General features: G+C 43.0%; 1 protein-coding gene and 1 long non-coding RNA gene across 3 annotated transcripts in view; one reads left to right on the forward strand and one right to left on the reverse strand.

Annotated features, from left to right (window-relative positions):
* The first annotated feature begins 2531 nt into the window (after positions 1–2531).
* BAG3 (BAG cochaperone 3) lies at positions 2532–19560 on the forward strand. Its single transcript, XM_075107375.1, has 4 exons — positions 2532–2815; positions 13681–14037; positions 16182–16562; positions 18241–19560. Exons 1-4 carry the CDS (start codon positions 2645–2647, stop codon positions 19006–19008), a joined length of 1677 nt encoding a protein of 558 aa, XP_074963476.1. The 5' UTR covers positions 2532–2644; the 3' UTR covers positions 19009–19560.
* LOC142063547 (uncharacterized) overlaps positions 5647–25728 on the reverse strand; it is a 38807-nt gene continuing 18725 nt past the window's right edge. The window contains exons 3-5 of one of the 2 annotated variants that reach the window (XR_012662806.1): positions 24572–24762; positions 23544–23638; positions 5647–12388 (exon numbers count right to left, since the gene is read on the reverse strand). This is a non-coding gene — a long non-coding RNA (uncharacterized LOC142063547). Of the gene's footprint in view, positions 12389–19186; positions 23639–24571; positions 24763–25728 lie in introns of those variants that run through there. The other variant, XR_012662805.1, reaches the window with a different exon arrangement.

A 25728-nucleotide genomic window follows, 5' to 3' on the forward strand; every position in this document is an offset into this window, starting at 1 on the left:
GTTAGACAGTTTCTAGTTGCATTGGAACACCCTGGAGCAAATGCTTAGACTGGTGCTCCTGGGTGTCACTGTGCAGACAAGCACCTGGAGAAGTCAGGAGTGCTGTGTTTGCACCTCTATGAAGAAGACAAAACATAGCAAATGCTTCTTGATTGTTTTCCCTTCTGAAATGGAGTATATAGACCTTGAGACTGGAGTCTCATCTGAGATTAGCCAGACACTACAGACACTTACTTATCTTAAGAACAAATGTTCCTGAACCCAAGATTTTTGCTTGGCAGTACTCCTTACATGAACATCTCCATAAATCATTTTGATCTGAAATATGGCTAATGACAATATAAACTAGAAGCCATATTGCCTCAGGGTTGCCACTACGGCCCAACGACAGCACAGTACAAGAGAACAAAAAGTGAACGCTTGTACTGCTATCCTGTATAACCTACCTAGCTGGGAGTCCCTTTACCTTCACAAGAAACCCGGCTAAAACCTACCTGTCAGGGAAGACAATTTAATTAACAGAAAAAGCATGAGGTCTAGCCAACTAAATTCAATCACTAAAGTGCTTTTCTGTCTCAGCCCATACTGCTTTCTCTCCAGCTGGATCCTTGTCTACCCCATGGGTTTCTTTCCCACAGCAGCTCAAGTGAATCCTGAACCACTAGCCTATGCTAATTGCTGTGAAATATAATCCCTGCCATTTCTTAGCAGGGTGTGCCCTCACAAAAATATCTAATTTAAGCCCGTTAGAAACCCCTTTGAATTTTCCTTTTATTATTTTTTCACCTACTTGCTGACCTCATTCATTACCTCTGCTGTGTATATGGTTAGCTGTCAGCTGCAGCAAAACAAAGCAACCCCATTCTTCCTGTCTCTGTTTACACTCTATCAGCTACAAACCCCATCTTATCACTTCCTCCATGTACAAGAGTAATTTCCACGCAAGACCTTTTAACATCTGTCCTCCCTGTGTCTGAATCAGCTGCTTTTCTTGATTTGGCAAAGACTCTGGCGTATGCTACAGAGAACATATGGGCTAAGCATGCCTTTCTGTTACGAGACAGAAGGTGAAATTCCTCTGAAGATCTCTACAGATTGGAAGCAGAATAAATCTCTGCTGTTACATCTTTTGAGGCAACTGCTGACACTAGTGAGGCTGAGCAGAGGTCTTATGTCACTGCGAGAGCATGGGAGGTAGCAGAGGTAGGAGGTATGTCCAGGGCTAGGCACCATGGTCCAGGACTGACTGTGTGGTACACAAGGTAGGTGACTCGTCGCTGTAGGAAGCAGATAAGTCATTATTGGTGATGATAATACAGACATCTGAAAGTGAATGCTCTGGGGAAAAAAAGATCTGTTTACAATACTTATGAGTCAGGCACACATCCACGAGGGCAGAAAACGGGGTCTGTGGTGGACCACAGTGGGGTTCTGAAGGCGAGGGATGTGCTGGACGGAAGAGCTGCAGGAATGAAGGAGCAATTCTGAGCAATTATTATGTTTGTCAGTGTGATAAACAAAACCCCCTCTGGCAAAACATGAATGACTTTAAGCGCCAAGCAGTATCGACAGGTCTTTGATCCTGCCCTGAGCAGGAGGGGGTCCTGACTGTCACCAGGTGTGTGAACAGGCAGGTTTTGCTGAAGTAAGAGATACTTCACTAGTGAGCATCTATCTCTGAGGAATGCATGCCCTGAATTCTTTGAAGTGAGTACCTTTGCAGCAGGTCTGCACTTGAGGGACACCGAATCTTCGACTTAAAGCAACTATCAACAGGCATCTGCGGCTGTTCGTGTGACTGTCAGATGACTACGAGTGTACAACTGTGAAGTACAGTTACCTCAGACTAAACACACTGAGTGCATGACATGCTGATTTTAAAGCTCACAGACACATTCTTTGCCTTTAGTTATGTTTCTAAGTGAAACAGACACGTACTTGCAAAGAGCTGAGAAAGTTCAGACCAGTTGAATCTGAAGGACAACGCCTGCCCACATCTGGGAGGAAACATTATTTTTGTTATTTTAACTACTTATTATAACTTCGAATTATCAGTCACGGGGCAAGGATCTTTTGGGGAGGAGCTTTGTGCTTTCGCTCGCTACACGGGGCAGGGGCTGCGTTCGGCGGGCCGGGGGCTGCGGGCTCGGCTCTCCGGGGACGCCGCTTGCCCATCGTGCGGGCTGGGCGGTTCCAAGCTTGAAGCCGCAGCAGGGACTGGGCAGAGCGGTGAAGCAGCGCGGTGACACTCGCCTGCCTACGCGCGGGGCCCTGCAGAGCGACCCTACTGCCTCCCAGGGGAGGGGACCGGGACGTCCCTCTGGCCCGTGACCGGTGCCCTCGGGGCGGGGGGCACGGCACGACCCGGCCCCGGCGAGAGGCGCCCGGTACCCGAAGGTCGGCCGAGCCCTGCTGGAGACAACGAGAAGTTTCCAGCCGGCCAGCTCCTCGGTGTCCCTCCTCCTCCTCCTCCTCCTCCTCCTCCGCGTCCCTCCCCCGCCACCGCCCCCCGTGCCGCCGTTTCCAGACACTTCCAGCCCCGCGCCTCCGCCCCCCCCGCCCCGCGGCGGATAAAGCCGCCGGTCCGGCGCCCCCGCCCGGCACTGTGCGCACGGCACGGCCCCGGTACTGGCCGCGGCCCGCCATGAGCGCCGCCGCCCACTCCCCGCCGCCGCCGCAGACGGAGGGCAGCGCCGAGCCGCTGCCCCCAGGCTGGGAGATCAAGATCGACCCGCAGACGGGCTGGCCCTTCTTCGTGGATCACAACAGCCGCACCACCACCTGGAGCGACCCGCGCCTGCGGGCGGCAGCGCAGGTACGGCGGCCGGCACCCCTCCCCTGTCCGTCTGTCCCGTCCGTCTGTCCGTCCCGTGGCGGAGGGTGGGGGGGGCCGGGCGCTCCCCTCGGCGCATGGCGATGCAGTGAGGGCAGGAGCTGCCTTTTGTCTCTGTCGCACTGCGGTCCCTTTTTTGTGCATTAAATCATTTGATACCTCGGCCCTGTAATGTTTATTTAAAGTTGGTTAAGCCCACCCGGCCTGCCAGGGGAGCCGCGACCCTTGATTTATTTTTCAGCTGTGAACAGCCCGAACAATGAGTGCCCTTTGAGAAATCAGAAACGCAGCCCGGACTTTTACATGTCAAGTTTTGTTTTCCTTCTTATTTTCTTTTTTTCCCTGGTCACTAACCCTCTCGGTAGCTGCCTGGTCTGGATTTGTTCTTAAGCATGCTCAGAGAAAAGCCCTATCTTAGTCCAAATATGTCCATGGAAGGAGAGGCGCGGAGGGGAGAGCGGCCGTGATTTTGCCGGGGCCGTCGGGGATGGCCCTTTCGGGCGGATCCCCCCCCGGATTTGGGATAGGCGGCCCACTTGGGGCGCAGCCCTCCGCGCCGCCCCGGTATTTCAGCAATGTAGCGGCTGTAGCAGAAAGTGCTGGAAACTTGAGCCGAAGTTGGAAGTCGCTTGGTGGGAAAAGGGTCCTCCCGGGGCTTGGTGGCGCTTCCCTGCGAGCGGCGCCGCGGCACAGCGGAACCGGGGGCTGGCTCCGGGGCGGGGGGGTCCCAGCCCGGAGGGGGTTCCCCGCGCAGCGGCCCGTTGCGGAGCTCCGTGGCCGGCGCCGGGCGAGGCGGGGGCTGGCGGAGAGCCCGCGGGCGGCTGCCGCCGTGGGGGGCCGGAGCGGGGCCGGGGGGGCCGGCAGCACCGCCCGGAGCACCGGTGACTCGGGAGGACGGTGCTGCTGGGCACCGCTCTCAGCGGAAGCCCCCTTGTTTTAAGAACTCGATGTCGCATAAAATAGTAGTTGCCCAGTTCGTGAGCGCAGCCCGCGGCTCGGTGTGAGAGCAGCCCGGCGCTGGAAAGCCATGACAGGGACGGACTCCCCTGCCGCAAATTAACCCCCTTTCTCAACTTTTGAAGGGCTAGTTCATTTGATCTATAAACAACCGATAATAGGATATTAAGTAAGGAATAATTATGTAGGAATAATATGTAATTTGATAATAGGAATATTGAAACCGGCATAGGAAAAAAGTTCTTTGACTCCTTTTTGGAGGCACCATCTTCCTGTTGTAAGGAGGCACCTGCTAACACTGGTGATAAAAATAACAAATAGCGTGTTTTTTATAACCATAAAACATACTTGAGAAGAAAAGTGTGCTGTTTACTCAAAGGCTTTTGTTATGGAAATACCACTTGAAACTAACCCGTTTAACAGAAAAACCACATTTAAGCTGTTTTTGGTAATTGTGAGAAAACAGTTTGAAGTGCTCTGGTGGGTCAGTGCTCTGCCTGCGCGGGGGCCTGAAACGAAACAAATTTTCACCCCTATCTGATGGGAAATCCATGGTAGTGAAAAGTGCCTCCTTTTCTGCTGACTTGCAAGGGTTATTGCAGATAGAAGTTGCACCTGCTCTTGAACAGCTTTTGTGGGATAACACTTTTTTGCAAACAGGAAAACCTGTTACTGCTTGCTGTAAGCAGGAATGCGTGTGCTTTGGGAGACAGGGAAATGCTTCCAGAGGTGAATATAGAAAGTGAATCTGGAAAATTTGGGGGAGTTCCAGTCTAATGCTACTCCAAGAAAAACCCCTCTAGTGTGTGGTGGTGGAAGTTGTGTGTGACTGTGATCTGATACAGCCAGTTGTCAGAGCTGTGAGTTATGAATATCTGCTGGAACTACTGGACAGCTTCTGACACAGCTCTTAAGTGTGTTTCACAAGAACAGGTACTATTTAGCAAAAGAGTCTCAGAGCCAGACCCAGTGAAAGTATTTCTCTTCCTGAATAATATTTTCTTAGCTAGACGATGCCAAAGAAGACAGATGACCCACTGACACTGAATTTCAAATCCAACAGTGATTTTTGAAGGCATTAGACCTATTTTAAACCTAAAGGGGTAGGAAGGACAAAACCACAGATGTTGTCAGAAAGAGAGCCCAGATATGAACAGCTTTCTGATTTCCCACATTTTTACTTTAGCTGAGATGAGAACTTGGGGCTCGCTTTTGGAAGTGATATGAGAATTGCAAAAGTTGACCACGTGTGTCAGACTTCACGCATTTTTAAAGGATTATTCTACCAAACTTGCACTGACTTAGCACTGCCTTGCTTTCATTGAAATCAGCCAGTGAAACTAGTGATTTTGTTGATGGCAATCAGAGGTTTTGTTGATTGTCTTTAAGTAACCTGTACAGTACATGTATCAATATTCTCTCTCTGAATATTCCTTCCCTTTCTGAAGAGACCTAAGCAACTAAATGAGTTGTGACACTGTAAGTGGACAGTGAAGAGAGCACAGGTCTAAAGCCAACTGAGCTTTTTTAGCTAAGTACTATAGCTGAGACAGTATTAATAATGAAGTCTGTGTTTCGCAAGTAGTTGATCTTGGTCTTCTCACTTACTCTAGGCTTGACATCAGTGTAACTATGCTGACTACAGTGAACTGTACCGGATATATCATCAGGTAAAGGGAGAGATGGCTCTTTTAAAATTTTAACCCGTGGGAGAGCCATTTTAAAGCAAAGGAACCAGACCTTGATTTTGCATTTAACTATGTGTTTCAGATGCATTCATAAATTCAGCTGGCTCTCTTATTTTCTTATTCAGTCTGGCCCTTTTTTACCCACACAAAGGATGGGTGTCTTTCCCCTCTGTGTTTAGCTCTGCCACTTGTATGAAATCATTGCAGTATAAGGCCAGACTAGGGACACCTTCCTGAGGAAGAACAGAAAATCTCTTGCTGTACTCCAGTGAGAAATAAGCCATGACTCTGCAAATGACTGACCTCTTGGTAGACTATTTTCTTCCAAGTGTCTAATTAGGTCATACTAAGACATTCAAAGGTACAATCAATATGATGAAGCACATATGTGTATAGTTTTACTAGAAAAGTGTTTACTAGCAATGCCACTCCTCTTCCTATCTTTTCTTTGGTAGAATTACTGATTTCCTATGCTTATCTGTTGTTGGTATTCTCTGTGTTAATCTACACCATGACAGCTCAGCATACTTGCTGCAAGATTGTCTTAAAATGTTAAACTGTTTACTTGGTATTCCCCAAAGTGTTGATAAAAATAGGTTATATTTAAAGAAGAAAACAAAAACAAGCTTGTATAAGTATTTATTGATGCCCCTTGCATATGTCGTTTCCACATGCAGTAAACCCAATGGGAAATACTGCAACTAAAAATAGACTAAAGGAATTGACTGTGCTGAGCCTCACTGAACTGATATTACGATGATCAATAGCTCACTAATGCCTTAGGTTTGAGATAAACGCTGTGCCAGCCAGCGACAAAGTCTAGGAGCCATCCTAAAAGTGATGCACTTACTGATTGCAACAGTGACTGCATATGCCTAAACAAAGGAAGAAGACGCCATCTTACCCTCTCACTGATGACTTTGCTGGTATTTGGGGAACAACTAACTACACCTAAGTTTCCATCCTCACCCTTCATGACTGCTGCATCTCTTTTTTCTCTGCTTCCCCAAATAAGTCTTAAGTCACTCGATTCCCATCTCTTTAGCAGTGAACTTATTTTTGAGCCATGACTTCTCACGTTCGAGTTGACTAAAAAATTCTTGGTAGACCAAATTAGAAATTGCACTGACAGTTCAATACAGCCTCTCTGAAACTCTGCGTCTTTTGCAGTGGTTCGCATCAGTGGAAGGGAATGTAAGACTAGGTAGCAATTTAGGTCTCTTACCTGCAGTGATTCTTATATTACTTATGCTGATGTACATTCTGTCTCAGTCAGGTTAATAAATTAGTTACTGGATTTAAAAGGTACTGAATACTAAAAAGGCATAATATGTAAATATTAATATAATATTCGGTATATTAATACCATAAATTTGGTGTACCAAAGTAAAATACCAAAAATTTGGAATATTAATATAATACCATAAAAATATGTGGTAAAATTATAAGTAGAGGATTTTTGGAAGGTTGTGTACTGGCTTTGTCCAGATCCCCTGAAAATGCTTTGTGTAGTTATTTAAAGCCCCCCTTGATAGAACATGGTAAGCAGGGAGTTGATTTATGGAGAAAGCAATTAATCTGAAAACAAGGGATGGATCAAATAGGACATGAGAGAAAGCAGCACGCAGAAATGATGTTAGAAGTAATGCGGCAGTGCCTGGGCAGTCATGCAAGAGGAAAAGCAAGTAAGGTCTTTCATGGTTCTGTGTAACTCCCAACACGGCGTACTCCTTATCTAAGGAGAAAGGAAGAATACTTGTGCCAGGTGGCAGCATTCTTACCTAGGAATCATATCTACAACACTTACAACGTATACACAGGCAGGACTTTTCCATAACCACATGGCAAAAATAGAATCATTCCCACATGAACCGTGATAAGGCAGGTAACAATCCAATATGCTTTGGGGTATATAGGTGGTATCACTCTCTAGGTAGCTCTGTCTCCACCCTTTTCTGCGTCAGCTATGCCCTCTCTTCATGCCAAGTTAAATATAAATATAAAATAGAAGAAATGGCTTGTTCACACAAATTACATAATTATAGACGAAAAATGCTTTGTCTTCAAATAAGCTGTAGAAGCTGTTGCTTTGATTATTTTTCCTTCTTGGTTTTACAGACAGGAAAATGAGACATGGGGGGTGAAGTGACTGGTCTAACATTGCCCAGTTGGTCAGGTAGCACGTAAGTATGTTTTTATGGCTGATGGCAAAGCCTTATAATATAACGATAAATAGGATGCAGTTTAGCAAGTGTTTTTAGTGTTGGAAAATTGCTCTTTAAGGAAGTGAAATCAGAAAACTGCCGTGTGCAGAACGAAATTTAGATGAAAATGTAGACCTTGACTATAACCTGTGAAATTTGCAGCTGACTCTTCACTTGATAGCTGCTGCTACTTCTTTTTTTAATGGGGCATTGTTTTGCTAATTTTTGAGGCTTGTACTTTCTTCCCTGTTACAAATTTCTGGCTCACTGGTAAGAGCAGGAAGGCAACAGGTTGACCACCTGTTTCTTAGGTAAGCAGGCAGTGAACAGAAATAACTGAATAAAGTGCGTCATTCTCATCACCCTTGACAAAGGGTATTTCTGTTAGCACTCTAAAGGGCTTTTCTTTAACCCTGTCCACTAAAGCTGTCAGGGTGGGTGGTGACACCAGCTCTTTCCTAAGAGTGCTCTGCCCTTCGTAGCAGTCATTACTTCTTTCTCTGAATGTGTTCATTTTGGCCCATCGGATGCTTTACTGTGCAAGGGCAAACTTCCACTCCTGGGCATAAAGGGCAAGTGTTGTCATGTCTGTGCCAGGACATTTTAGCCTAAGAAAGGATCATCCTGGTGATCAAAAAACCAGTTTGAGTTCCTGAAACAAGATTGGTCTTCAAAATACCCAACATATATGTTCCAGTAAGGCTCTCTGTTCTGAAAAGTTTAGGATTAGATTTCCCCTTCAATTTTTAATAGTGTTTATTTATTTCTATTGACATCATTGTGCTTCATCAGTTAGAGCATATGTTAATGTAATACTTGTATAATACAACATGATAATTATAAGAGAGGACAAAAGGCCTATTTGCCTACACGTGTGTATGTTGGGAAATAAAACTCGGCATTCAACAAGTAAAACATCAAAAGCAGCTTGGCGTATAAAGGGGTTACATGATGTGACCGACACAAAGTTCTACTGGGACAGCTCATGCGACTAAGCTTATTCATGGTTTCCTTCAGTCATTAGCTAATGATATCTTGGCCTATGTGCTCAGTGTATATATTTAAGCACAAATTGTGAGTAAAAGAGTGAGAATGTAAAAAATCTTCAGTGGCTGAAGCATGGCGGTAGGAAGTTAGGGGTCAGCGCTGAGAGCAAATCACTCTCCACCTGCCCACTTGTATAGTTCTCTGGGAAGTATTAATGAAGTGTACTTCAGGGTAATGTTGTGCTATTAATAGGCTTAAACACAAAGACTGTTGAGAAACTTTTTAGTACTTTAATCAAGTTAGAAGGAATACTTGGATATGCTGATTTCTATCAGTAGCAAAGCTAGTGTAGTAGTTGTAGTTTGTCTAGTTAGTGTAATAGCGAGAAAGAAAGGTCTGGCCAAAAGTAAAATATGAGCAGGTATGAAATCCAGTTCTAATGGTAAAAGTTTTGCCTTTCCATGACATAAAATGGTTGTTTCTTTGTTTTTAAATAAATAGGTTTGGTACAGCATTCTCAGATTTGAATATTAGGTACTACTGGCTTTTTTGGTTATTCATGGCTATTTTTGATAAAAATTAGATTTGAGTATATGTGCAAAAACTTAGTTGTCTTATTTCAGTCGGTCATTCTAGTTTTATTGTTGTATTCTGTTAAAGAACAAAATCATACTACTCCTGTCTTCCTAAATATAGGATCCAGGCATAAAATCATGGGAAGTGTGCTCTCAAGTCACATTTTGTCAGATACTGGCATTTTCTCAGTCATTTGAGCAGCCAGAATACTTTTATTTGCATGATACTCTTCACAGCAGCAGCTTAGAAGTTCAGAACCATACTGGAGTCTGTTTGCATACAGAAAGAGACATTTAATCTCTTGGTAATATTTGAAATTTGTGTTCCTTTGCTAGATAATATTTACAAAACAAATACAATTTAAATATTTGCACTGCTGCCCTGCAAGAGCTACAGAGGTGCTACACGTATGTATAATGCATACATGCTTTAGAGAACTGAATTTACTACAAATAATATCAGTACAGGTGAGGAAAAATGCAAGAGTGTGATGGCAGCAAAACTTGCTTTTTAACTTGTTTTTCTGTAGACCATTTTAGTATAAGAGGAATGAAAAACATACTATGCAAGCAGTCTCAAAAGGGAGATTCCAAGTTTGATACAACCATTCAAGTAATCTAGCATGCATCCAGAGTATTTTGACAAATCTCATTCTACTGGTACAGCCATCTGGATGACTTCAGTGGCAATTTGCTAGCATCAGCAGTGACTGAGTTTGCAGGTTTTTGTGTTTCAGTCTGGAATCACACTTGAGCAGTCACTGGGGCACATGAGGAGTTAGGCCATTATCCACTCCAAATAGTACAGCTGTACTGGGAGTTTTGTTGCAACGATATGTTTTATTCTTGCTGTCACTTTTTTCGATCCAGTGGCGTGCAGTGTCAGAACTCACTTAAAATCTGAGCAAGTTTGAGGATTTCAGCGTCACTGCAGACTGTGCCCTTCCCATGGGAAGCCAGGAGTAGGATGTGGGGGTATGAAGTGTTTTTTCCAGTTGCACAACTCGTGCTGGCTGCACCTTTATTTATCATGGTGATGGCCTCACAACAGAAATGCATGTCCTCGTCCTAGAGGTGGGAGTGCTGTCATTCTGCCTGAGCAGATCTCCCAGCACGGCTTGGCTGCTCTACTTGCAGCTTGTTCAAAACACAGTGATGCTTTTTTTTCTCTTGGCTGGCAATGATGGCTCCTTTATACTTGTCTAGAACCTCTTGAAATGGTGGATTGGGTCTGAGTTTCTAGTGGTGTTCAGGCTACCCGAAGTGTAGGCCAGGACTGTTGTCAAAATTTCTGAGCTGCTCGAGGGAGAGTTTGGGTTTTTTTTTTCATTTTATTTTGTTTCTTTTTGGGGATTCTGTCTCTTAAATGTGAAAGTGTGTGATCACAGCTGGGATTCCTGCAGTGCTGATTGTCAGTCCTGCTACTGATGAGAAGATTCATCGATGCTCTGTTGCTTACAATTACTCTCAATGTTATTGTCAAAGAACTTGTTTCCTTGAATGAGGGCAGGAGAAACTTACTTCAGTTTTTTTAATGCAGAAATCTGAGTAGGGTTCCTGTTTTTTGTACTTAAACTGGGAAAGGTGACAGACTACCACTTGCATTTATTTATTGGTCATATCTCTCTGTGCAGATTTGTGTTAAATGTGAGCTCTGGGCTTTTTCAGGTAACATGTTTGTTAATAGAATGAGCAAGAACTGTATTTGAAAGAAGGCAAATAAAACAAAAAAATGGCCATTTTTGGTCTCCTGGATGGCTGTCCTGTGGAGCAGGAATTAAAGCATTCAGAGGGAATCCATAGAACCATAGAATAATTTCATTTGGTTCATAGTGTCCAACCATGAATCTCTTCTCTGTAGAGTTAACATTGAGAGTTTTCCAGAGCTCAGTTCTGTTCCTCCCCCTTGCCGCAGTGTCCCCAGGCACACCTGAGCTTCTCCTGAAGTATTCCAGAACCTGTTTGTCCAAGCTGGAAATGCAGGCTCCCTTGCCGAAACAGAACGGCTTTGGCTGAAAGCCTGACTGTGGGAGTATTGGGATCTGTGTACACTTGCTGTTGTTCACCACTTGCAGCCATCTACCTGACCCCAAGGCCTCTTTAGCCTTTGGTCATGGTGCTGCAGTGTCACACCTCACTGCAGGGAGTCTCAAAGCAGACAGGTTGTGTACGTTCATGGGCATACAAAACAGTGGGGAGAAAGGGAACAGGAAAGAAGGAATGTTGAAGATGTTGTGATATAGAGTGGCTAACACCATAAACCATTTATAGAGGTAAATATTAATGGTTGAAGAGAACAATGTGGATCAGGAAGCCTCAGAGCTACTGACAGTGGGGGAAAAAGAAAGGGATGCTACATTTGTTTACTGAGGACTGCTCCAAGACAGTTGCACGGTTAAGAGACACAGACACACACACACAGACACACACACACTAGGGCAGATATGTTGTACACCCAGGTGGAGGGGAGCAAGTGTGGCTGAGTGCTTTCTCATATCCGGACATCTGTCAGTGCTGCTGGCCCACCCAGCTCCTAAACTCTTCCCAGCACCGACCCTTCCCACGGGGAGTCTGACAACACTGGAAGTGAGTGAATCTTCTTTTTATAGCTGTGGGAGCCGTGCCTGCAGGTGGGGTGGCTGGCTGTGAACTCTCGGGTTTCACCGCAGCCTGCTGCCTGCTCCCTCCATCAGGGAGACTGTGCCGAGCAGCTGGTGCACGCTGGGCACAGAATGCATCGAGTCAGCGCGGAGCAGCAAGGTGCTTCTTCCGACTGTCGAATCATCAGTTTCTCTCCCTGCTCAGCTCTGCTCACCTGGCCAACATTTGGCTCTGACACAGCCTCGCACTGTTGCTAGCTGAGCACACCTCAAATTTATTTTCCGGCAAACGGAGTTTGCTGGCATAACTGCGCGTCCCTCCAGATCCTGGGAGAGATGGCTGCCGGGAGTGCTGCAGGTTCAGGGTTTTTCTGGTAGAAGGTGAACTAGCAAATGCTTGTTGTTCCTCAGGGTCCTGAAGCCTCTAGACAGCCTGCATTCAGCAGAGGAATGTGGTTTCCTGGTAGAGTGAATTTAAAATGACTCATCTGTCGGCAGTGGATCCTGGTGCAGACCTTGGCATGAGATCATCCTTGTTCTGCAACTGGAAAAGCCAACTTCAAATTACTTCTCTGTGCAAACTTTCTAGGCTTGGCTCTCCTCTGTGCCTCTTTCAGAATTTTTCCTTTGTTTGTGGTTTTTAATGAGTAAAAAGAAATGCAACATCAAAGCTCTGACTTTGAACTTGTTCCTTTCAGTGCTTGTTATCTTTATTTTATTAGCTTACTTAAATAATAGTGTTTATTCTCTGCAGTTTCACTGTTCACAGGAATTCTCAGAAATCACTTTTTAAGGGGATACTGTTGTATAGGAAGAAAGCTCAAGATCTGGTTGGTAAAATAGTTAATTCTCAATTAATTAGTATGTTAGTGTGTACAGAAGTGACATTAAATGTTTTTGTAGCTCAAATACCCCTTTAAAAATAGGGTTTCCAACACTTGCACCATATGTCCCCTTATTAAATTCTCCTCTTACTGAATAATGACATTACCCTCTGAATGACAGAGGTGCTTGTTATATGATCTGACTTAGAGATACATCTGGAACTTGGCCCTCACAGGGCCTCAAAATAGAATGACCGATGCAGGAAGAACTTACTAGAGGACTTGTGAGGGCTCTTAGTACAAACCACTTCCACCCTTGCCAGAGCTTTGACATTGTCCAGTGGGCATACTCAGGCATTGCAGGGGTTTATTTTATCTTGCTTTTCAGCGTTTTCCTCTTTGTTACACGGTCCTGTGTTCCCCTTTCCTCTCCTTCAATATTTACTGAACTGGATCCTCCCACAGCTGAAAGTGAATATATCCTTCAGTATGTGGCATTAGTAGCTGTTTAGATAGCCAGTGGGTAGAATAATACCAGCAAACATTGCACTTCTGATGGGATTAAGCTTCCTTGAAAGTTTCTTGTCAGATGTTATCTATAGCATCTGGTAGGTTCTGAGAGGTGTAAGGAAATGTGTCTGGTCCTGCAGGCACGTGTTTGGAGGAGCTCTTTCAGAAGGGGCTGGGCTGATGGCTAAATGCAAGTAATGTATGGTAAGTAAGAAATCCTGTTGTAATTAGGCAGGTATTTTAAAGGGGAAGTTGGTATTTATGAGAAGTGGGGGTGAAACACTCGTACATAAGCAGATTTTTTTAGCTTACTTTCTTCTCTTGCCTGCAGATCTGGAGTGTTAGAGCCTGCTGTGAGCTGTCCTGCATGGACCCAAGAGGGTCTGAGCTTCTCATATTCAGCTGATACTGCTTTTAGGACAGACCTTTAGGGCAGCTTTTTCTCACCAGGTGTATTGAGCTGAGCTACCAGCAACTGCTGTGTCATGTTTTTAACTTCTAGGAAGGCCAGTCGTCAGCAAATGGTCCATCTCGCGATAGCCCCAAGCAGCCACCAGCAAGAGAAGGCAACATGGGATACCCCAAGCTCCGGGCTGGCTATATCCCTATTCCTGTCATCCATGAGGGCATTGATGGCAGACAGCAGCACCCGTGCTTTTCTGCTCCGCAGCCCAGTGTGCAGCGATACAAGACAGAAGCTGTGCCTACCACGATGCAGGCACAGCCACCTCTAAGGGGGGCCTATGCTAGCCCCGAGTCCCCTCCAAGGGGACCAGCAGAAGCTTCTCAGACAGATAAACAATGTGGACAGACAACAACAGCTGCAGCAGCTCAAGCGCAGGCCACGCACGGACCCGAGGTAACTTCTCAGTATTGCTGGGGTGTGTTTGCATTGGTCTTTGCAGCATTTATGACCTGAATGTCACATGGGTAGTTTACCCTTCAGAAAGCCAAACTTGCCACAGGATTACATTTTCCCAGTACTTCCAGAGTATTAAAATGCAGAAGCGCACAGTCATGGCAGCATAAATATGTAAGGTTTTTCTGTCATCGCCTGCTTTCGTTCTGGAATGATTCTGCAGAAACAGATGCATGTAAATGGCTTCTGCAAAAAGGGAGCCTCTGAGCCATGCAGGTCCTGCAGCAGGGAAGGATTGTTTTAGGGTTTATAGTGGTTCCCCCACAAGTGGACGATCCAGGCACATGTCTTGTTCTGCATCATGAGTCAGAAACTGAAGAGAATGAAATGGGAGAGAAAAAACCAAAATGGCCAGTTAGCTAACAACACAGGCCACTTTAGAAGTGGTACTGCTGTGATCTTTGCTTTCCAGTTTAATACTTCAGTTGTATTAAGTCTATAGATTTACAGATATATAGCTTTCAAAATGAATTGTAAAGTATTTTTGTCATTCAGTGGCATGTTAAAATACTTTCAAACTATGAACTTTTTTTAAAAAAAGTTCATCCTGTTTGCTTTGTGTTTCAGAGAGTAGGATTTTGGCTTGCCTGTTCCTCTAAAGAATTAGTAGAATTGGTATTCTTGTAAAATATGGAAATATCAACCTCATTTTCATTCAAAGTAAGATGAGCAGGAAATTCGGCCTTCGCCAAGCTGAAAATACATCATCAGGTCTGTAATTCAGCCGTGGTGGCTCTGAAACCTGTCTGGAGTCTCAACGATGTAATTAAAATTCTGTTAGCAGGTTTCTCAGCTGTCTTGACTAACAATGTCTTGTCCATGCAGTGCCAGGACAGGAGGCCCAGTTTTTCCTTCTCCCAGCACTGCACAATTGGGAATACATTTTATCTTGTATACAGAATAGCTTCAGCAACATGTCTTCTGTGCCTCTTGCCAAAGCCCTCTGAGATAACTACGGAAGACCTCAAAACTTGCTGTTACTTAGGCAGCGCAGTGTGGGTACCAACTGACCAGAGTCTTTAAACCCCATGTTGACAAGGCCACCAGTAGTGGCAGTGACAGGTACCATGATACAAACCAGCATTTATTTATTTAAGGTTGCTGTTTCATGGGTGGCTGAGCTGAGCAGTTCACCAGTACCAAAAAGACAGGTCTTGTTGCCCTTCTCCTGCCTTGCTTGCCCTTCTTTTGCCTCTGGCTGCGTTATCCTGCTCCAGTCTGACCTGGCCTTTCACTCAGCTGTGTAACAAAGCTGCCAGGAAACAATTTTTTTTCTGCCTCTTACTTAGTGAAACTCGTCAGAGAATAGCCTAACAACTGCTGGAGCTGGTGCAAAGTAGGTGACGTGATGGATTGGCATAGCAGGAGGAGGGAGGGAGCTGTGAGCAAACAAGCTGCCTTTCCTCAGGTTGCAGCCCCACAGCCTGGAACATGCTGGGAATGGGATTCTGCAGTGAGGCTGGTACTCACTCCTGCTAACAGCAGGTCCAAGTTAGTGCGGCTCTCGCTGCTAGTGTCAAGGGGCTAAGCTGTCGGAAGCTTTTAGGGATCTAAGGGGCAGTAGCCATACTTGCATCGCCATAGCCTGCTACCCAGTTACAAGCTTTTAAAAAAAACCCAAAACAAAACACAAAAAACCAACCCCAAAAAACCCAAAGCAAACGAAATCTGTTAGTGTGACTGGGATCAGAAGTCTAAATGCTGTGTGCCTCTGTTAGGAGTTTGTTTTCATCTCCAGTATATAATTTGTTTGCTTAACTTTTAGTTTGCCTCAAATTTAACAGGTTTAGACAGGAACAGCCATGCAAAAGCAGCAAACATTCTGACTGAGCATCCACTCCCTGTTCATTTGAGGGCTGGGAATGCTGTAGCTCAGGTTTCTACTCGTTAAAATGATGCTCCCTCAAGTTCTGTGGTTTGTCTAGTGAGGCCCTTCACCAAAAAAACAAGGAAATGGATACCTTGCATGCCGGAAACATGAGTTCAGTTTCTATGACCATCTCCTCTTTTTCTCTTTGGAAATGAAAAGTACTGTGAGCACAAAAATGGTTAAAATTTAGTAATGTGCTTTGTTTTCATGGCAGCCTCAATCTCCTGGAGCTTCTGATTCTCCAACGGTTTCCCCTCAGTCCTCTGGCAGACCCAACACAGGAAGCCATCAGCTTCCTCGCGGTTATATTCCAATTCCTGTGATCCACGAAAATATCCAAAGGCAACCAACGCAAGTCTACCACCAGGCCCAGAAGACACACTACCCTGCCCAGCAGAGCGAATACCAGGCGCACCAACCAGTGTTTCACAAAATTCAACCAGATGAGAGGGAGCCTAAGACAACGCGAGCACAGTCTCCATTCAGAGTGTCTCAGAGAGGCTCATCAAGCCGTGAAAGTTCACCGGCCAGACTTACCACCCAGATACAGCCCCCAGCTCCCATCAGAGTGCAGACAGTTGTAGACAGACCCCAGGTACGTAGAATGGGGAAGGAAATTACCTGCCAGGTATTCTGTTCAGTGTGGCTAGAGCTGAAAAATTGTCTCATACTGACAGGTACATGAAAGCATGTCAAGCAGTCTCCATTTCTGTATTTAAACAAACTGGGAGATACTGAGATAATACACTAGCAGCAAGCTGTCTTTCCACCAATCAGGATTGTGGACTCTTTGGATCGCTGAAATATGATTTCACACACAATTTGATTTTCCTCTCGTCAGAGTATAATTTGGTGTAATTACACTGAGGTCACTGATGTTGCATTATGTTTGTGAGAAGAAAATCAGGTCCGTGGGATTTGTGGCATCTGTGTAAATATACCTCATTGATGTCTCAGAACCATTTAGGATAGCATCAGATGCACAAAGTAATTTTAGTTGTGAAGAAAGAGGATCCGCAAAGTCTAGTCTTACAGCTTTTTATTCTTCCCACATGGAGCATGTTCTTTCTCATAGAACATGTTGCTTATTGAACACTTTTTCCATGTTAAAATTCTTACTAAAACTACAGTTAGAGACTACTGGGAATTTGGTAACTGTGAGTGTGTGGAAGGAGGGATGTATAAAAACAAGCCCTGATTTCCTCTCTGGAGAGATTTCACATTGAAAATGACAGGAACAGAATTAGGTTAATAGTTCTGAAAACCTGGGTGCTAGGACAAAAAAATGGCAGACTGCTGCCATGTTCAGACTCAATGGCATATTCTAGGTTATAATGCTAATTTATTTTTATGGGTGAGAATTTAAGCTACCTAATAAAATTTTACATTTAATGGGTAAAGCAGTAACAGATCGTCAGCGCAGGCCATTGCTTATTTGGTTTAAATATAAATGTAGGTATTTTACTTCAGCCATCTAAATCCATGAGAGCTGGATCTAGTACCTTTCCAAAATCACTGTATAAGTGCCCAATTAAGTACTAAGGGGGTTGCAGGGAAAGGAAAATACAGATGTCACGAGTCCACTTTTCTGCTAAGATTTCAAAACTAATCTCAATTTGAAGAGATTTCTGATCTGATGACTCTTAGATCTGTAGTAATCCCAGGGATTGTCTCTAATCCCTACGGTGTAATAAGATTGACATAGTAACCTCTGTGTGTAAATACTCTAAAGGTAAAATGAGAAAAAGTAAGTAGTAGTGAAAAAAGAAACATCCTGAAAACAGGAATGGGATGAGAATATCCCAAAATGGGATTAAAACTCAAAGTAGTTAGCTTTTCAACAAACAACAGCTCTCAGTTAGTGACACACTGAGGATGAAATCTTGACTGTGCTGCAGTCAGCTGCAACAAATCTTGCTGATGTAAGTCAGGTGAGGGCTTTGCTCTAAGGTAATTTCTTATAAAACTGCTTATAGGGCTCATTTTAGTGAGTATGGGCAGGATTTGGTGGGTTGAAGTTTAATGTCTTTGAGAGTCGATTGGTGCTTGTAGTCTGCAATAGCTTGAAAACAATAACTGAGCTCTCCAGCACAGTGCTTTTTCATTTTAAAACAGTAAATTTCAGCAATGGACAGGAAAGATTAATCATCTGGCATGTGTGAAAATTGCACTTATAGAAGTACAGAAAATTGGAAGTTAGGTTACTTGTTCTTTAGAAGGAAATAAGAAGCATTGTTCATTGTATCTCAACACAAACTTGCCTTGCTCATCAGGTTTGTCCGCAACAAGTTCCACCTCAAGAGCCACCAAGACCACCCCCACCGCCTGAAATCAAACCTGAAAGCAAGGCAGTTCCACCACCCGAAACTGAGGCGCCGTCACCATATATCCCAATTCAGGTCACCCACCAAGAACCAGATGCTAAACTACCACCCCAGAAGCCTCCAGCCATGGCAGAGAAAGCTGATAAAAAGGTTCCCTGCCCTGCTAAGATGGTTACCCCCCAGGAAAGGCCTCCTCCTGAAGAAGCGGCGACACCGAAGACAATGGAAACAGGAGAACCTCAAAAGCATCCTGGTGTTTTGAAAGTGGAGGCAATTCTAGAGAAAGTACAAATGCTTGAGCAGGCAGTCGACTCCTTTGAAGGCAAGAAAACTGACAAGAAATACTTGATGATTGAAGAGTATTTGACCAAAGAGTTGCTAGCCCTAGACTCAGTGGACCCTGAGGGTCGTGCGGATGTGCGCCAGGCCAGGAGAGATGGTGTAAGGAAGGTCCAGAATATTTTGGAAAGACTTGAACAGAAAGCAGAAGATGTCCCAGAACCAGTTGATGGACTTCAGCCAAATTTGCCAGAGCCTAAGCCACCACAGGAAATCATGGAGATTGAACCTGTGGTTGTCAAGAGCAAGGGAGATACCAGTAATAAAGATACTAAAGAGGAAACCAAAGTGGAAAGACATCAGCCTGAAACTAAGGAAGAGGTGTTTACCAATCTCACCACCACGACAAACACATCTAATAATCCAACTGAACCATAGCCCCATGCTGAAATTAAAATCTCTCAGACTTTATAACTTAAAGTGTGGTTAAGTGAATTTTAAGTTGCATGCATTTCCAGAGCTCTTTTCAACTGGTTTTTAATCAACATAGCAGCTTGGGACACAGTAAACACTTTGGGGAAAGGAGGGAGTTAGAAAGAAAGAAATGCATTTATCCTTTACTCTTACACTATGTAAAAGACATGTTTCAAAAATAAACCCTGTACATTAATCACTTTTAGATCAGCTGAGTGGGGAAAAAAAAACCCAACAACAAACCAACTACTTCAGGGTTAATATTGCTGCGTGTTGTTTAGGGTGTATTCTTTTGCAGGTGATTTTTGTAAAATCAGTGGCCTGCATTGTCAGAACACCAGTCCTTCTATTAGTGTAGCCACTCTTAACAGTAATGTTTTTATTTTTAATGTTCACAGTTGGGCACTTTAAGTAATGATGGATAGAAAGTGTGTAAGAAACTCTAGGGATATTTATATGTGTGCAGGACTTCAATGCTATATTATAAGAGGGAAATAAAATAATATAGAAGCCTGATTTAGTCTTGTGATTTTATAAGCTGGAAATGTAAGGGCAGTAATCGGTTTAAAATACACTCTTCTAAACATAGAGCTTTCTTTTAGTACACCATTGTAATTGAAGTCTTGGCAGGTGCTTTCTCATAAAGACCAAAATGTGCCTTCCTCCGTTGACTTGCTCCCTTTTAATGCTATTGCTGTAGCACTTATGTGGTTTGAGGAAAGAATCAGCTTAGCATTTCCTTTTTTTTTTTCCTTTCTTTTTTTTCCTCGCTCTTCCCTGGGAGTCACCATTTAACAGAAATGTTTATAACATAAAGGAATCTGTGTCTACTGCTGTTGGCGTGCAGAAATTTACTTTACAACATCCTAACTTGTTCTGCAAAGTCATCAGCCTTTTGTTAAAAACTACTGCTGAATTTCCAGTCAAACACACTTTGTATTCATAGAGCCACTATGATTAAGAGGTTGTCCTCTTGTTTTGTGAACAGTTTACGGAATACTTTGTGGTTGTTCTAAGTGTTTAGCAACTTACACTTAAGCAAACTTATTTAAAGCATGCTTCAGCTACATCCAAGTAAAATGAAAGCAGCAGAGTCATACCGGTGCAGAATGAGTGCAAGGGTGGAAAGAGTCCTAACCAAACTCCAGATGTGACCTTTGACTTGCATTATACCATGAACAAATCTTTTTACCTGCTAGCATATGTTTACAGCATATGAGGAAAACTTTAGTATAGCTGTTCAAGGCAATAGATTACTTATTGAATTATACTCTGAATCACAGAATTGAATTGGAAATTAGGTTCAAACCCATCTGTACCTGGTTTTAGGAGGCAGGTTGAAAGTGGTCATCTAGAACTGTCACTCTTTACATGCTATACTGTTATTTTAAAATAAATTGTAATGCAGCATGTATTTTAAAATGACTATTGGACTGTGAACTGTCTGCTTAGTTGTAGGTAGAAGGTTGACCCTTCTTTTAGTTTCATTTTGATAGTTAGCAGCACCATATAAGAATACACAGTGTCTTGTAACCATTTGCCTACTCCAGCTTTTGGAGCAGCATTGTAGGCATTCCAGCAGAAGAGGTGTGAAAGTTCATCCACCTGCATAATTCTTCTATGAGCTCACTTCTGTGACACATTTCTCCTGCAGGATTTACAGTAAAGTTGAGGACACATGTCTATGACATCATATAACAAAAATAACTTAAATCAAGGAAAATCAGTTATGGGTTCTTAAGCTATAAACATGGTCTGTGGGAGGCGTGAGGCCCTATCTCTTTCTGGTTTCCCTTAGTAGCCCATTAAAGTAATTCAGATCAAAACCACCTCATTAGCTGAGATTGCAATGTGAAATTTCAGATTACAGTCATAAAAACATAAAATTTAAAAGAAGTTAAACAGGTGCTATCCTTTTAGAACATGTCATGTGCTGCTAATGGAGCCTGACTCATTCAATGTTGGTCAGAGTAGGTAGAGTCAAATTTAATTACAACTTTTTTTTTTTTTAAAGAAGCAAAGCTAGAGGTAGAGTTACATTCTGCTAAGCGGTACTTTAAAAGTTGATTATTAAAGTCAGTGATACTACTGCAGAATTAGGTACCACGCAAAATGAAGCAAGGTTTCATGATCTGGCCTAATAAGGGAAAGTACATTTAGCTGCCCTGGAGCTGCCTAGCTGGAAGACTGTTGCTCTGAGTCATAGTCTCTGTTTCCTCTGTTGCTCAAGATTAAACTACACCCAGTCCAGCATATATGCCTTGACACATCAGCATAGCTACAAATACTGCATATGGGCTGGGAGAAGGGAGTAGCAAAGGAGGAAGCAGATGAAGATTCCCACCCCATTCCCTGTAAGCTTTGCAGAGCCTGCTTGCTTGCTTGCATAGGTACCAATGATGTGAGTACCTGGCAGAAGCCGGGAAAAAGACCCTTCATTAATTTGAATTTCTGCAGTATGGTACTAGCTGGTCTGTGGTCTGACCCTGGGTAAGTCGAGAAACTTGGCTTTGAAACTGGTAGAAAGTAATTAGGTTTTTAGTACTAGCAGTAAGAATGCCATTATATCACTGCTTTTCAAAAACAGACATGCAACAAACAGCAAATGTGCCATGGAATACAAGGTGTTCAAATACACACACTGCATTTGCAGTAGCCATTTTAAAAAACGAAAATACCTCAAAGATTTTTCAATAAGACAAAAAATAAAGCTGCCTGTTGCTCATTTTGAGTCAATGTCAAGGATTTAATTTATTCAGGAAGCAAATAATCCCCACGTCAGTGAAAGACACTGTTTCAACTCATTTAAAAGTAGCAAGAGGGATATGAAAAGCCTGTACACAGAACCACAGTAAAAGCTTAGGCTATTTTCTGATTGCACTATCTTGTCCAGCTAGTGATATTTTAAATGCCAGTAGTGGCCGATTCCCTATATTTCAACAATTGCAGCAGCAAGGCATTGTGTTTCCTATAAATACAGCATTTTGACTATTTACACATGGCCAAATCATACCACACCGTGAGGAAGGGGCAGCAGATAGTTACATTGCCCCCAAAAGCACACTAAGACAGGACAGTGGCACTTCCTGGTGTCCCACTCCTCCCTTTCTCTGGTGAGAGGTACAAGCCCTTTATTTGGGATACGTTTCACTTCCAACTTCATGTTAGCTGTGTTTGCAGACCAGCTGGGGAAGGAAAGGAGTACAAGAGGAACTCCACCGAGAAGGCAGGAAAGCAACACAGGACAGTTTGTAAAGGCAGGTTGTTCCCCTGCACTCCAAAAGCAATGTAGGCCAGCCTAGGAAAGCCTTAGTCTCAGTATCAGTGTCCTCAGTGAGGCTATCATGTGGCACTGTTTACTTTTTAAAATGATAGTTGAAATAATAGGAAGAAAAAAAACTCCTGGTGACTGGCAAATAGCTGCTGAAGAAGACAAAGGTTAATCAAGGTATGCTTATAAGAAGATTTTAAATTGCTAGGTTTTCAATCTCCCTCCTTAGATATGCATGTATTGATCTTTTTAATTATGCAGGTAACCAAATAAAAGACACTACTGCATCATGAACTTAAATAAGACGTACACAAACATGAGGGTAAAATGGGCTTAGACTAAAGGACTAGTTCTGGGCAGTAACTTCTGTGCTCTTGGTCCTGTTGTGTCCAAGGAATGAAATGCATGTGTCTTACGAAACTAAAACCTAAATCATTGGCTGTAAACACTAAATATTGGATCAATCTTTGGTTTTGTTACAAAAGCTAATATTGATCAATAACAGTTTTTTGACAGAAACAAATCCAGCCCTTTTGGGCCACTTGGGTAAAGGAGGCCTTTAGGAAGAGCTAATCTGAGCTCAGTAGCCCTGGCTGTAGAATAGAAGTTTAAGCCATAAGTTAATAATACAAAACATGATTTCCTGGAGCCTTAACATAAATATAAAGACCCAAAATCCAAATTTCTCTGGATATATAATATTGTCATTAATGAAATATGAACATAATCATTTTAGCAATAGATACAATGATCTTATTGGAACTTTCACCTTATCTTTATGTGGGTAGGAGTATCTCATAATGGTACACAGGAGATCCAAATGAACTAGTCTGTTTAACTATTTTTCTCTTAAGACAAAGCATTAGCTTGAAGATAAGTCGATGTCACAGCCTTGCTGTGTGAAGAAAGAGCTATTTATACTGGATAATTGGGACTTCCTAGCTCTGCACAAACAACACATCCATTGTATTGTATCTGGTATCAGTCTACACTCCCGTGAACCACTGTGCGAATGTGAACTGTCTGTCCACTCTTTGTAATACCAGATACAATGTAATCATATGCCAGCCAGTGTAATCCAAAGCAAGAGTTATTTTAAGATAGGCAAGAAGCTGGTTACAAAGCAGTGAAATGTACCAATTCTCAACCACCTTTCCAGAATTTACAAATAGGCAACTTTAAAAAATAAGGCGGGTAAAAATTAGAGGCTAGTTCAGTTGTTGCCTACCAGAATTTTCACTGCTGTCTCCAGAAGCTGGGAATCTGCACGAAAGGAAGGAAGAGGTCCAGCCTTTAGTATCCATACATCCCTGCACTAGCAAACTGTAGGGCAAGCAGAAGGAGAGGATCACGGGTTAAATTTCAGATTATAAAAAGAAAAGTGCATTTGCTATGCCTTTTTCAGAAAACAATGCCAAAGGGCACTGATCTGTAAAGACACGCTTCACGTTTCAGAGTTAAACATGGAATACGGAGCTCTTCATCTCTGGTCCTTTACATCTGACAAGGACTGCGCAGTATTCTGTGGCCTGTTCCACAACAAATACAAAAATCACCGTTAGCATTTGCACTAATCGATAACATTGTTGGAAGTCTTGGTAAAAAGGCTGGCGACTGAACAGACATGAAAATAAGTAGCTTCTCCTAATGAGAAATGGCACCTTTTCTAGGAATTAGGTGAGCAGGCAAGAAAACTTTGAAGTGTTACTACTTCTTTTATAACTACTCAGTGGATAGAGGATCTGGCTGCAGAGCTGTTCAGCTGCCTTCACAAATACAAAATTAATTTAAAAATCTTAGTTTTAAAGTAGTAGAAAAAATACACTGAATTGAGCAACAAAGGGGTATGGAACTTTGCCTGGCTTTACTGTATTTCTGCAGCACCTGACAGTGAACAAAATAGATTTGCAAAATCATCTACATGGATTACTTGAAGCCCTGACAGATTGCTTTTCATCATTTGGTGAATTTTGAGTTCCCATCCATTTCTGTCTTGTCAGGAAAGCTCAGCTCCTTCCATTTGCAGAAATGAGCAATGTCTGGAATAATTCTCTTGCGCATTTCCCACAGAGTTGGCAGGCAGATGATGTACATGATCGCCATGTACCAGTACTTAAGGGGCAGCTACAAAGAAGATGGAGACTCCCTTTTTACAAGGAGTCACATGGAGAAGACAAGGGGGAACGGGCACAAGTTGCTCTTGGGGAGATTCTGACTGGACACAAGAGGGAAATTTTTCACAGTGAGGACAGTCACCATTGGAATAATCTCCCCAGGGAAGTGGTTGACTCAGCCATGTTGGACATCTTCAAGAGTTGTCTGGACAGGGTGCTGGGCCATCTTGTCTAGACTGTGCTCTTCCCAGAAAGGTTGGACTAGATAATCCCTGAGGTCCCTTCCAACCTGTGGTTCTGTGATTCTGTATGTTTTCTGCAGCCCGTATACATCTGTGGCAAAGAATATGAGGAGTCAGTAGCCTCCCTTTCCTCACCAAGTACACAGTTCAGAGTGTAAAATCTGTTAGTAAGAGCCATAACGTTTAAGTCAGTGCAAGTTTTTTATTTAAATAAAATTGAGATTAAACCACAAAAAACCTAAAGCAGTGTTGCCCAGTGGCCAAAAATACAGAGATTTTTACTTCCAAAGGATTGATGAAATGATAACACATATTCCTAGTTAAGCATTTCAGTAGGTGTTGGTGACTACTTAGTCCCTAGGACCTTCCCTCAGTGTCATAATTTCTGATGAGCTCTCATCCCATCTCCATTCCTGCTCTCCTCAACTGCCTTTCCAACTACCATGAAATGCCTTTCTTTCTCTTGGCTTGTTACCTCTTAGGAAAGAGTGAGACAGAGCAGATTTGCATGTGAAGATTTCTCTTAACAATATAGAGAGCTTGGTCAAAACAAGTTGGGAGTTCAACTCTAATTTATCTCTCCAATTGAAAGTGATATTTATCCTCAGCCATTAAATTCAAACGTTTAGCAAAATTTCTGCATGCCTGCATACCAGGTATAAAGCTAACTCTTAAGATGGAAAATGCCTGGAAGTATGGGGATGAAGATGAAACTAACTGTAATTCAATCCAAATTGCGCTTCTCTCCACCCAAAATACTGAAATCATATGATTTACTTTAAAACTTGGGAATTCTACACTTGTGAAACATGTAAGCACCTGTAATAGGTGCTGAAAGCGCACAGAAGAAATACCAGCTTTTAAATGGCCTTGTGTAAGTATTTTATTCGGTTTTGAAGATTGTACAAACAAAGAATAAAAATGCTAGCAGTACATCCTGACAAAGAATAAATCTTCTACATCAGAGATATTTTGTCATTCTTAAGAGTAGTTACTTCAATATGTTACTCTGTGAAAAAAAGTATCAGGACTGAAATATAACTGTACGGATATATTA

This window comes from Phalacrocorax aristotelis, chromosome 12 (assembly GCF_949628215.1).
Source record: "Phalacrocorax aristotelis chromosome 12, bGulAri2.1, whole genome shotgun sequence".
NCBI classification, from domain to species: Eukaryota; Metazoa; Chordata; class Aves; order Suliformes; family Phalacrocoracidae; genus Phalacrocorax; species Phalacrocorax aristotelis.